The sequence below is a fragment of the Kogia breviceps genome, chromosome 11, assembly GCF_026419965.1.
Source record: "Kogia breviceps isolate mKogBre1 chromosome 11, mKogBre1 haplotype 1, whole genome shotgun sequence".
NCBI classification, from domain to species: Eukaryota; Metazoa; Chordata; class Mammalia; order Artiodactyla; family Physeteridae; genus Kogia; species Kogia breviceps.
The window spans coordinates 7646250-7658186 of NC_081320.1; the positions used below are offsets into that span (position 1 = coordinate 7646250).

The 11937-nt window shown below is 38.7% G+C and overlaps 1 protein-coding gene across 1 annotated transcript; it reads left to right on the forward strand.

The window, feature by feature from the left end:
* The first annotated feature begins 1 nt into the window (after position 1).
* Positions 2-10629, forward strand: MITD1 (microtubule interacting and trafficking domain containing 1). The gene is made up of 7 exons (XM_059079767.2): positions 2-231; positions 6549-6650; positions 8267-8403; positions 8484-8570; positions 9408-9523; positions 10249-10309; positions 10411-10629. Exons 1-7 carry the CDS (start codon positions 81-83, stop codon positions 10504-10506), a joined length of 750 nt encoding a protein of 249 aa, XP_058935750.1. The 5' UTR covers positions 2-80; the 3' UTR covers positions 10507-10629.
* The last annotated feature ends 1308 nt before the right edge of the window (positions 10630-11937 follow it).

The window sequence follows — 11937 nt, forward strand, 5'->3', positions numbered from 1 at the left end:
AAGCCACGTGACCGCTCCCGGAAGTGCTGCAGGCCCGCCGTGCTAGGGGGAGGTTGGGGCGGAAGGGAGTTTTAGGCATTATGGCGCAGTCTCTCCTGGGCCAGGACTCTGGAAGCACAGCTGCAGTCACTGTGATAAAGCGGGCGTTGGAACTAGAGTCCGAGTCCCGGTACCCGCAGGCTCTGGTGTGTTACCAGGAGGGGATTGATCTGCTCCTGCAGGTTCTGAAAGGTGAGCAGTGAGCCTGGGAGGGAGGACTAGAGGAAAGGAGCTGCAATCTGCTGTGTCTGGGCGGGAGTGAAAGATTAAAACGCTTACTGTGCACAGCGAGAAAGCCTTAAAATACAGAACGTAGGGTAGTCTACAGGACAGGTGGACTGATTTCTTTGATATCTTTAGTAGATTGATGTCGTCAATAAAAGAGGGGTTACTATCCTAGAATTTTAAGAGACATAACCAAATGTAATAGATAAGCCTTGAAAGGACTTAGGTTTGAATGAACTGTAAAAGACATTTTGAGATCAAGTTGGAAAGGTTGAATATGGATTGGGTAGCATTAAAATTAACTTTGTTAGGCAGTATGGTATTTTTCGAAATCTGTTCTTAATTTTAGAGATGCAGCCTGAATAAGTGTTTGGGGAAGAATTGTCATGATGTCTGAATTGGATTTTACTTTAAAAGAAACTTGAAGCAAATACGGCAAAATGCTAACAATTTTTAACTCTAGGTGGTGGGTAATAAGGGTGTTCGTTACACCCTTTTCCTTACTTTTCTCATTAAACATTTTCTTTAAAAGTTTTTTTTGTTTGTTTGTTTGTTTTTTTTTTTTTTGGCTGTGACCCGCAGCATGTGGGATCTTAGTTCCCGGACCAGGGATTGAACCCGTGCTCCCTGTATTGGAAGCGCGGAGTCTTAACCACTCGACCGCCAGGGAAGTCCCTTCATTAAAAGTTTAAAAAAAGGTTTTTTTTTTTTTTTTTTTTAATGAGAAATGGGTATGCTGAAATTCGGTGTGAGAAATGTATAGGATTGTGAGAGGAGACAGTTAAGACTTTCTGTTACCTGGTTATTCAGTGTTGAGAGGTACACAGATAACCCATAACACCCAGTACAATCCCTGGCAGGTAGTAAACACCTAGTAATTATGTATTAAATTGACTTAAGACCAGCCCCTGCTCCCCAGCCCCTGGGGCTCTTAGTCTGGCCTCAGATCTCCCCTCTGTGCTTTTTAGCCTGAGTGTTTCTGATTTGTTTCAGAAGCTCTGAGATAGTAGAGGCTGCTTTTCAATGTTCAGCACTTTTCTCAGAATGGTGAAACTCTACCTTGGGCAGGGACCATATGATGATGATGATGATGATGATGACGGTGGTGATGGTGATGATAATGAGAGTAACATCATTTGTAAGTGCTGAGTGCCAGGCAGTGTGCAGAGCACGTTAAAAGCATGATCTCAATTCATTCTTACAATTGCCTTGTGAAGTAGGAGGTGATGTTATCCTCATTTTACAGAATAAAATATAAAGTTCGCTTTCCAGTTCTGCCACAATTGGTAGAGTCACAGTTGAAACCCAAGGCTTTAAAGAATCTACTATACTGACGCTCAGAAAGAGAGATGGTGTACGTTGTTCGACTCTGAAGCAGCAGTATCACAGGAGTTCTGCTCCTGTGTGCTCCACTGATCCTGTGGGGCTTAGAGAGACAGTGACGTGATCTTGCAGGTTAAGATGTAAATGCAAATAACTCTAACACAGGGAAGAAGTGCCAGGAGCCATATGGACAAGTGCAATGAGGATTTAAACAGTTAACAGTCATTGGGGGATGGAAAGGTGTGGGTGGCTTTTGATAGGGGTTTTGGAGGGATGAGTAGAATTTCAGAAATTCAGCTGAAAGTGTTCCAATTCTGTCTGTACTGTTTTACCAAATAAGTGGTTCGGTTCACTTTGGCATAGGTCTGTAGAGAAAGAGTGAGAAGTAAAGATTAAAGGTAGACTGGGGCTTGGAGCACACTGCGGATGGCCTTGACTGCCAGGAGATTTTAACTTTTTCCATTGACAAGGAGAAACCATTTAAAGTTTTTACAAAGGAATGATGTAATTAAAGTTGCATTTCAGGGCTTGGCTCTCTTAGGAATATGCTTTTCTCCCCAATATTTGCATGACCTACTCCTGCTCCTTTTCCAGGTCTTTACACAAATATCACCTTATTTGTGAGGACATTCTCTGACCCCCAGTGTAAAATTACAACCCCCATCCCACGACTCCCTTATCCTTCTTCCTTGCTTTGTTTTATTTAATAGCACTTATCACAATCTAACATACGTGTTTTACCAATTTATTTATTTATTTTAAATCCATTCATCTGTCAGTGAACACTTAGATTGCTTCTACCTTTTGACTATTGTGAATTTCCCACTGCTTATTTATTTATTTATTTATTTGGCTGCATTGGGTCTTCGTTACTGCGTGGGCTTTCTCTAGTTGCGACGAGCGGGGGCTTCTCATTGCGGTGGCTTCTCTTGTTGTGGAGCACGGCCTCTAGGCACGTGGGCTTCAGTAGTTGTGGCACATGGTCTCAGTAGTTGTGACTCACGGGCTCTAGAGCGCAGGCTCAGTAGTTGTGGCGCATGGGCTTAGTTGTTCCGTGGCATGTGGGATCTTCCTGGGCCAGGGATTGAACCCATGTCCCCTGCATGGCAGGTGGATTCTTAACCACTGTGCAACCAGGGAAGTCCTACTAATTTATTTTTATTGTTGTCTTTCCTCTCATTTGAATGATAGGGGAGGATTGTGTTTGTTTTATTAACTGCTACATCTCCAGTGCTTAGAACAATGCCTGGCATGTGGTAAGTTCTCAGTAAATATTTCTTGAATAAATGAGTGAATATGGCAAGAGCTAGGAGAGACATTAACCTGAAGAGACTGAAGTCAAGCAGACCAATTAAGGAGCTCCTGCAGAAGTCAGGATGAGAGGTGATAAAGGCCTGAATGAACCGGGGGGGTGACACCAGTATTAGGAAAGGGAGGGGACAGTTTGAACATTGAATTACTGGCACTGGCACGTGATTAGCTGTTGGAATGGGAATTGAAGATGGCTGTATGATTTCAAGCCTGGAAAACCAAGGCATGTTTGAAGAATGGGTCTATAGTGTCAAACTCTGATCAAGGATGATGATTAAGAAAGGAGTACTATATTTGTAGAGGACAGGGAAAATAGAGTTTATTTATAGGCAGGAGCAAAGTAACAGTAGAGCTTAAGAAAAGAGATGTTAGATAAAATGTTCTAAAGGAAGCTGAGAGGGAGGTGTATGGAAAAAATTATGTAGATGATCATCATATTGACAACATTTATTGAGTATTTCCTACATGCAAGTCTCTTTCATAATTAATCATCTCCACAACTCTCTAAGGTACTGTTACTCTTTCTGTGCTACAGATGAGGTTGCAGAGAGGTTGAATAACTGGCCAAGGTCACATAGCCAAAAGTGACAAAGCAAGTTTTGAACTAGAACAGCCTGACTCCAGATGCTTTGCTGTTAACCACTTTTCATACTGCCTCTTTGTAAAGAGTCCGTAAAATGCTGAATCCTGACAAAAAGTTCAAAGTTTTTGAGTTTAGAGGAACATATATCAACGTAGTGGTAGAGTATGAGTTCTCCTATCACCTGAGGACAAAAAACCAGGATTCCCCACAAGAGATTTATGGATGATATATGGGTATATTAGGATTTTCTTATGCTACTGTAGTATAAGCATGAGAAAGTGGGGGTCTAAATGATATTAATTTTGGCAGTAGAAGAACTTGAAAGGGAAAGATTTCAGTAATTATATGGATATCAGCAAAGTGTTGGAAACAACTTAAATGCCCCTGGGTAGGAGAGTGGCTGCGTAAACCATGGTACAGCCAAACAATGGAGTACTGTATACTGCTGTAAAGAGGGTTGATCAAGATCTTTGTGAGGTGATACGGAGTGATTCCCAGGATATATTGTTTAGTGAAAACTGCAAAGGACAAAGAGTAGCTATAGTATGGTAAACCTGTATGTAAAAACAAAGATATAAGAAGATTTTCATGTGTCTACTCATTTGTTCAAAAGAAACACAGGAAGGATAAAACCAGAAACTAATGAAATTAATTACTTAATATGCGGTGGGTGGGAAAGAGGTGGAAAGAAGGGGGAAATGGGAGTAGGGTAGCAGGATGAGGAGGGAGTGAATAACTTCTCTAAGTTATTCAACTGTTATACATAAGGGAGAGCGAAAGAAATAGGTAACCTAAGCGTCTTTGGAAAATAGTATTTTGGCTGTATTCTGTAAAGTTAAAGACAAAGTGAACAGTATACAAACATTGTATTATTTTAATTGGTAAATTATTTTCTCACAACGGTATGGGTTAGGAATTCTCAAACTATTTTATGTCTATACTAGGCTTGAACAAGCCAGTAAATATATTGTGGATAATAAAAGAAGTTACAGGTAAGGAAAGGAGGAAGGCTAGAATGAACCCTGTGGGATCAAAGTTATCAGCATGAATTCATGGTTTTTAATATAGATACAGATAGACAGACATAGAAATAGAGTTGTATGTGTGTGTTAGTAAACCTCCATGTACTTTCTACCTGCATTGACAGAAAGGGTCTAGAGGAAGTGATAAGACTCCCTGAGTAGCAGTGAGCACAGTTTAGTACACAGAATATGATTTCCTGATACCATTCTCCAATAAAAGGAACCAGGGCTCCTTGGAGAAATGGTTGATTCCAGGGCTGGGGCAGGGAAAATAAAACATTTTGCACCAAAAAGTAAGGAAGTGCTCAAAAAGTGATGGGTTATGTCAAAAGGACAAAGGAGCCAACATGATGGAACTCTTAAAGCCAACACTGATAAAATTTGAGCAAGAAAATATTGATAGTATTGGATTACAACCCATAGAATAAAAGATATATTCATGAGTCCATATTGATATAAATCAATAGTTGAATAAGTAAGTAGATGGGAGAGCAGAGACAGCTCTTCCTTACAGTGGAATTCCAATTAATAAATTAAAGAGGAATGATGGAAATAGAAAATCACCATTTGGCAAACACTGCAGTAATAATTATTGCAGGCAAAGACCATCAACGGATGCTGAAATAGCGATGAAGAGTGAAGAGAGACAGGATATCTTCCCACAAGATAGCGATTCCATACAAAAGAGAAAACAGTGATTTTTCCAATGGAGAAATCTGTGAACTCTACCTTAACCAAGTGATCAAAGTCAGCGTCACCAGGAATAAGACACATCAACATCGTGTACCCACTGAGAAGGGCGCAACACTTCTGTGATTTTCTTGCTAAAAAAATGCATAACCTCAGTCTGTCTAATCATGAGAAAACACAACAGCCCAAAATGAGAGACGTTGCACAAAATAACTGACCACGTACTCTTCCTGAATGTCAAGGTCATAAGAGGTAGAGACACACTAAAGGAACTGTTACAGATCGTAGGAGGCTAAAGAGACATAACAACTACATGGTATGTGGGATCCTGGACCAGAAAACGAACTTTCCTACTAACTTTCTTTAGGTTTGTAGATGAGCTAATAGTGTCGTGTCAATGTTAAGTTACTTACTCTGATAATTGTACCATGGTTGTGTGATATGTTAATACTAGGGGCATCTGGGTGAAGGGATTCTGTGTCATTTTTGTAGCTTTTCCATAAATATATAGTTAATTCAAAATAAAATGTTTTAAAACTCAGGGTTTAAAAATGAAATTATAATGGAAAATAAAAGCAATATTAAAAGGGAGGAAGGAAGGAGCCAGGAATTGATTTGGTGACTGATTGGGGGTGGGGCTTGGAGTAAGACTTTATTGATAATGTATATTCAAAAATACCTTCCGGGCTTCCCTGGTGGTGCAGTGGTTGAGAGTCCGCCTGCCGATGCAGGGGACACGGGTTCGTGCCCCCGTCCGGGAGGATCCCACGGAGCGGCTGGGCCCGTGAGCCGTGGCTGCTGGGCCTGCGCGTCCGGAGCTTGCGCTCCGCAACGGGAGAGGCCACAACAGTGAGAGGCCTGCGTACCGCCAAAAAACAAAACAAAACAAAATAAAAACCTTCCATTTTGGGGGTGGCTGGGAAAATGATTCAGCATAAACCATAAAGGAGAAGTCTGGAACAGAAGCTGGTTTTGTGGAAGAAAGATAGATATTGTTTGCTATCTTTTGATTATGCTTAGATTTCAAACTTATGGGTAATTAGGACAAAACAGTGCTCAGACTCAGTGACATGTAATAAGCCACCTTTGTTTCCTCCCAGAATTGAAGTCTCAGCAGTGAGACACGGTGTCTGAGTCCCCACTCCTAAATAAACCTGCTTCAAATGCTTAGTGAAAAAAATGAAGGCCCTACATGATCAAGCTAAATTGGGGCCTATTATTTGTGCATTTTAGGACCAAGACAGACCATGCCAAAGGACAGGAAATCCGTGGAAAACTTGGGAAATGGGAGATACTGCTTGTACCAAATAGGAAGCCTGTTTTGAAACTTGAAAGTGTATTTTTTAAATTTATAGGCACCAAAGATGTAACAAAGAAATGTAATCTCAGAAAAAGAATTTCTGACTACATGGATAGAGCAGAAAACATAAAGAAATACTTGGATCAAGAAAAAGAAGGTAAAGAGGCTATTTTGGAGAGTATGTGTATGTGCTCTTGTGATAAAGCCCATTTCACCCAGTGTTTCTGGCTGTGCCCTTTGGAGCTTGCAGGTCTACTCTGTATTTCCATTCGTCTGTACACGAGCTGTTCTTAACCTTTTTCTTCCCTGGTGGGGGGAAGGTGGGGGTCAGATACCCTCCTGAGAATCTGAGGACAGCTCGACGTACTGCAGAACTCTGCATGCCATTTTAAGGAGTTCATAGATTCCCCGTGAAGCTTATGTGTAGACTCCAGTTTAAATAATACTACAGAGGAATACTGAATATAAATCCTGTATTTTATTTGTATTTCCCTTTATAAAATGACCGAAATATTAAAGTAGCTCAAGAAACTCCTGGGACTTCTTTGAGATTTTCGTTGGGAGTCAAAACATTTCAGGAGTTAGGTATTCCTAATGATTAGAGGTGCAGGAGGTATGGTTCCCTATTTATAATTGGTTCTCTACTCGTGAGGATCCAGTTTACAAACATATAGAAACAAATGGCCATTTTGCCACGTGAAGTGCACGGCTGCTGCTTTCTACGGGCAGTGGAACTACTGCCCTCAAAAAACCCAGTGCCCCCGGCGCTCAGCTGCTGTTTACTCCAGCCCGCTCCCCACCTCTTCCTGGTATTCTGTACTAGCGCACGCCCTGACTACCCCCATTGAGGTCCTCTGTTGAGTGGGAATAAAATTGTTTCCTTCACCCCAAATTGAAATCTACAATGCAATTTCCCTCTAAAACTTGGATGAAAAATACAGTACCATCAGCATTGTGGTTTGAATACCGTGGGTTAAATTAACCTGTGTGCCTAGCTTGGCTTGAAAACCGATGCACGATTGGTAACGTTCTATCTTTGGAAATATTAGGAACAGAATCCAAACTACTGGTTTGCAAACAAGGTTTAAAAGTGCAACCACCATGTAAATTAGGAACTACCATTAAGGGTCATATTTTTTTAAAAACCGTAAAGGTTTTCGATAACTTATTCAATAATTAGCCATTTTGCATAAACAAAAACAATGGAACTACCCTGCTGACACTGTGGCATTCTAGGCTTTGGCTTTGGGTTATTAAGAAGGGTTATAAATGTCTGCTTAACACAGTCTCTACAAGTTCTAAGAAAGACTCCTAGACTCCATATTATATTGCATTTATACATTTAATACTTCAGCTATTCAGTTGCAAGACATAAAAAGACTTAAATCTGAAGAGAAGGACCAGATGGCCACTGAATCATAGCTTGTGGTTCTACTCGTGGTGGCAGGAATATTAGATATCTTTATACATATGGTTCCCTCTTGAATAAACTGCCTGGTCTACAGGATTTAGTTCAAGAACCTGTTCCAAGAAATCTCTGGACTTTCCCACTTGCCCAGCCTCCGGGCAAAATCCCACACGGAATTTACCTTTGTGTGTGTAGCATCTTGCAATGTGCCTGGCATGGAGTAGGCATTCGAAAATGTTTGCTGAGTGCACGAGTTAAAAAATTAACTTGTATCTGATGCTGATTTATTACTGGCTGTAAATATAGTATGTATAAAAAGAAAGGAAGTAGTCCCTGGCTTTATTATTGAAGCTTGTGTTTTGTAGCTGGAAAATATCACAAGCAAATTAAAATAGAAGAGAACGCAACAGGTTTCAGTTATGAGTCACTTTTTCAAGAATACCTGAATGAAACAGTTACGGAAGTTTGGATAGAAGATCCTTACATTAGACACACTCATCAGGTAGGTGAAATGCACTCCTATACGATGAAACGTTATTTTAAATGTACGAGTTAGTAATAACCCCTCCTAATGTCTTTCAGTTGTATAACTTCCTTCGATTTTGTGAGATGCTGGTTAAGAGACCATGTAAGATAAAAACCATTCATCTCCTCACCTCTCTGGATGAAGTAGGTATCTGAAGGCATTTACTCTCTCTTAACGTCATGAACTTTACTCAGTTGCAGGGTATAGTTCGAGGCAAACCTGGACATCATGCTTCAGCTAGCACTGTTTCCCTGGGAATGAACTTATTCTCTAACAACTGGCATAGAACACCTTGGGAAAAATGCTGTTGATTTCAGTATGTCATATCTTGTATTTGGCCACTTTGCTGAACTCTCTTGTTCAAGTAGTTTCTCAGTTTCTTGGATATTCTATGAGGCAATCACACTGTCTGCATTATTGACAATTTTTGTCATCTTGATTTTGATTTAAATAGGAATGCTTCTAAAGAATTCATCTTTCCAGGATTAATTTGAGAAGAAGGAAGCCCCATCTGAATAACGAAACAGCACCGTTAAAATACATTTTATTTATTCTTTAATTGAATATAGGTTCATTCACTTTCACTTCCTTTTACAGAAAAACTAAAGATATCTGGGTTTATTAGTAAATGAGTCCTGTGCCATGCTGAGAAATTTACTATGAAAAAACATGCATCTCTAGAAATTATAAAAAATATTTACAGGTTTGCCAAGCCACAGAATGCTAATGTAATAAAATACATTTTAGGAGATAGGACAGAGTTGTGTTATGTTCATGTTAGAGAAAAAAACAATTATTTTGATAAAAACAGTTGCTCTTAAACTACTTCATCTTCTTCGGTTGCTTGTTTGCAATAATGGACAATGAAACTAGTATAGAATCTTTCCATTTTAATTCACCTGTGATACACATTGCATAGTTTAGGAATAATTTAAAATATTAATAACTGAGGCAAAAAGTTGTATTTTTCCTATTAACAGGGCAGTGGGAAAGAACAGCAAAGTAGTGGCCTGGAAGAAATAAGAGAGTCACTCAGGAATCATGGAGTGCAGTTGGAATTAGAATACTCTTCTTTGATACACGACCGGGAAATTAGGTTAGTGTATAGTAATATTTTAATTTTTATGCAGTTGAAAAATACTTATTTTTATTTCTCATAATAAGTTATGTATAATTACATACAATATTCAATTTAAATATTAAAGATTTAAATAACGCTCAATTTTCATATCTTTTCACTTTTGAAGAAAAAAAAAATCTGGCTTATTTTGTCCTGTATGTGATTTCCTATTTCCTAATGGAATAAAATTTACATGTTCTGTGTTATGTGAGAAGAGGAAGTACTTTTCTGTCATTCAGCTATACACAGTGTTATGGCATTGTGATAATTTCCTTTTCTAGTGATACTAATATTTATTTAATGTGGTTTTACTTCTCATGGTCTTTTAAATATTCTAGTAGGCATGACAGGACGTTGTGTCATGCCTGCCAGGGCTCCCCCTGCTTATGTCCCCCACCTCTAGGCAGGGGAACCCCTGAAACATCACCACAGTCTGCCTGAGTATACTTGGAAGCCACTTCTTAGCAGAACTGGGAAGCAAGGTGAAATTCAGGAGGAAGGTTTAATTGAATTGTTAAACTATCAGCTAATGGATGTTTTGTTTCATGGTAGACACAGCCCAGGTTTGGTTCAACTCTTGCCACTGGAGGAAGTGATTTTATTTGTTAGGGGGAAATTTAGCTGACATTTAATACATTCTAGCTTTGGTCATTGTCTGACTTAAATATCTGGAATGTAATACTATATACTAATTTCAATAGGTTCAACAATGGATGGATGATTAAGATTGGAAGGGGACTTGATTATTTTAAGAAACCACAGGTAGGATATCGTCTTATGAGTGACTGTGTAGCACTCTTTTTATTTTTACAAAATGGCTTTGGTCCTTTTTGTTAAAAAAATTTCTTTTCTTCTCTTCTTAGAGTCGTTTTTCCCTTGGATATTGTGATTTTGATTTAAGACCATGTCATGAAACAACAGTGGACATTTTTCATAATAAGCACACAAAAAAAATATGATGGGTAGTAGCCTAATTTACATTATATATTTCTATTTTAAATGAATATTGTATTTTTCTTTTTTACTTTGGACAGATCATTCCTATAACATGAATTTAACAATAAACTTTTACATTTCTACTAATTTATGGATTCATTGTTCAGTTGTGTGACCAATCCTAAGTATTTTTATACATACATTACTCAGGAGAGTTATAGTGTTTCAAGTCATATGGTCAATTTAAACATTTTACCAGATTTTCTCTTATTTGCCTGTTGGAGACTGAATCAACATGTAATGACCACCCATTAAGAAGATGAATTGGATGCTTTAGTCTTGCCCCTGGGAATGTAGAGTCCAGGAAGAAAAATTAGAGTACTTGAATTAGAGTACTCTTAAGAGACAGATGGGCTTGTGGGTCTAACAACCAGAAAAAAATAACCACCGATAATTTTGTTACAATTAAGTGTCTTTAGCAGACATTTACCTATATATATATATATATTAATGTTTGGGCATAAGAATGGACAAATAAGTCACTGAGACAGAATAAGGAATCCAGAAAAAACACCTGAGAGAAAGTAGATGTGTGTATGGGCACATAATAGGTAATAAAGGTCTTTCAAATTAGTGGGAAACAAGTAGACTAGCTGATAAAAGTTTGCAAAAGGTAACATTAGATCTCTACCTTATGCCACATAGAGAAATTATTGTAAATGGGTTAAAGAGCTAATGAAATGAAATATCCAAACACTTTTTTTTAACTCCACTGAATGTACTTAGCATAACACAAAACCCAGGAATTATCAAGGAAAGTAAAGAGCAAATGATCATATAAATATTTAAAACTTGAATAAAGGGAACCATAAAAAAGTTAAAAACATATGAGATCAAATTTACAACATATAGGAAAAGGGTTAATAGTTCTAACATACAAGGAAGATTGCCACATTTTCAGCAAGTTTGACCTGACCAAGGATTTGGTCCTTTGAGCAATCTCTCTCTACTGGGTTGTTCCTGCGGTACATACATTCCCATCCAGATACACCCTGTTTCTTTGTTCTTCATGAACAAATTTCTTGGAGATCTCTATACAGTTTTTTCCCCTTTCCTCACCACCTATTCACACTTAATTCACTTCTATCCGGCTACCCAGTCACTCCACTGAAATTGCTCTTATCAAGGTCAGCAGTGACCTCCATACCACCATATCCAATGGACACTTTTTAACCCTCGTGTTCCTTGTTTCAGGAGTATTAGACCCAGCTGGCCACTCCCTTCTTTTTTTCTTTTTTTTTTTTTTTGTAAATTTTTTTATCATTGTTTTCTGAATTCACAGCATTTTAAAATTTATATTTTATTTTATTTATTTTTGGCTGCATTGGGTCTTCGTTGCTACACACAGGCTTTCTCTAGTTATGGCGAGCGGGGGCTACTCTTCGTTGGCGGTG

What these genes read in the sequence shown, in the direction of transcription:
- MITD1 (XM_059079767.2), top strand. Translation starts at nt 81, where the DNA reads ATGGCGCAGTCTCTCCTGGGCCAGGACTCTGGAAGCACAGCTGCAGTC. An exon ending in TCCTCACCTCTCTGGATGAA is followed by an intron (nt 8,571 to 9,407) that starts GTAGGTATCTGA and finishes TCCTATTAACAG; the next exon opens with GGCAGTGGGAAAGAACAGCA. An exon ending in ATACACGACCGGGAAATTAG is followed by an intron (nt 9,524 to 10,248) that starts GTTAGTGTATAG and finishes TAATTTCAATAG; the next exon opens with GTTCAACAATGGATGGATGA.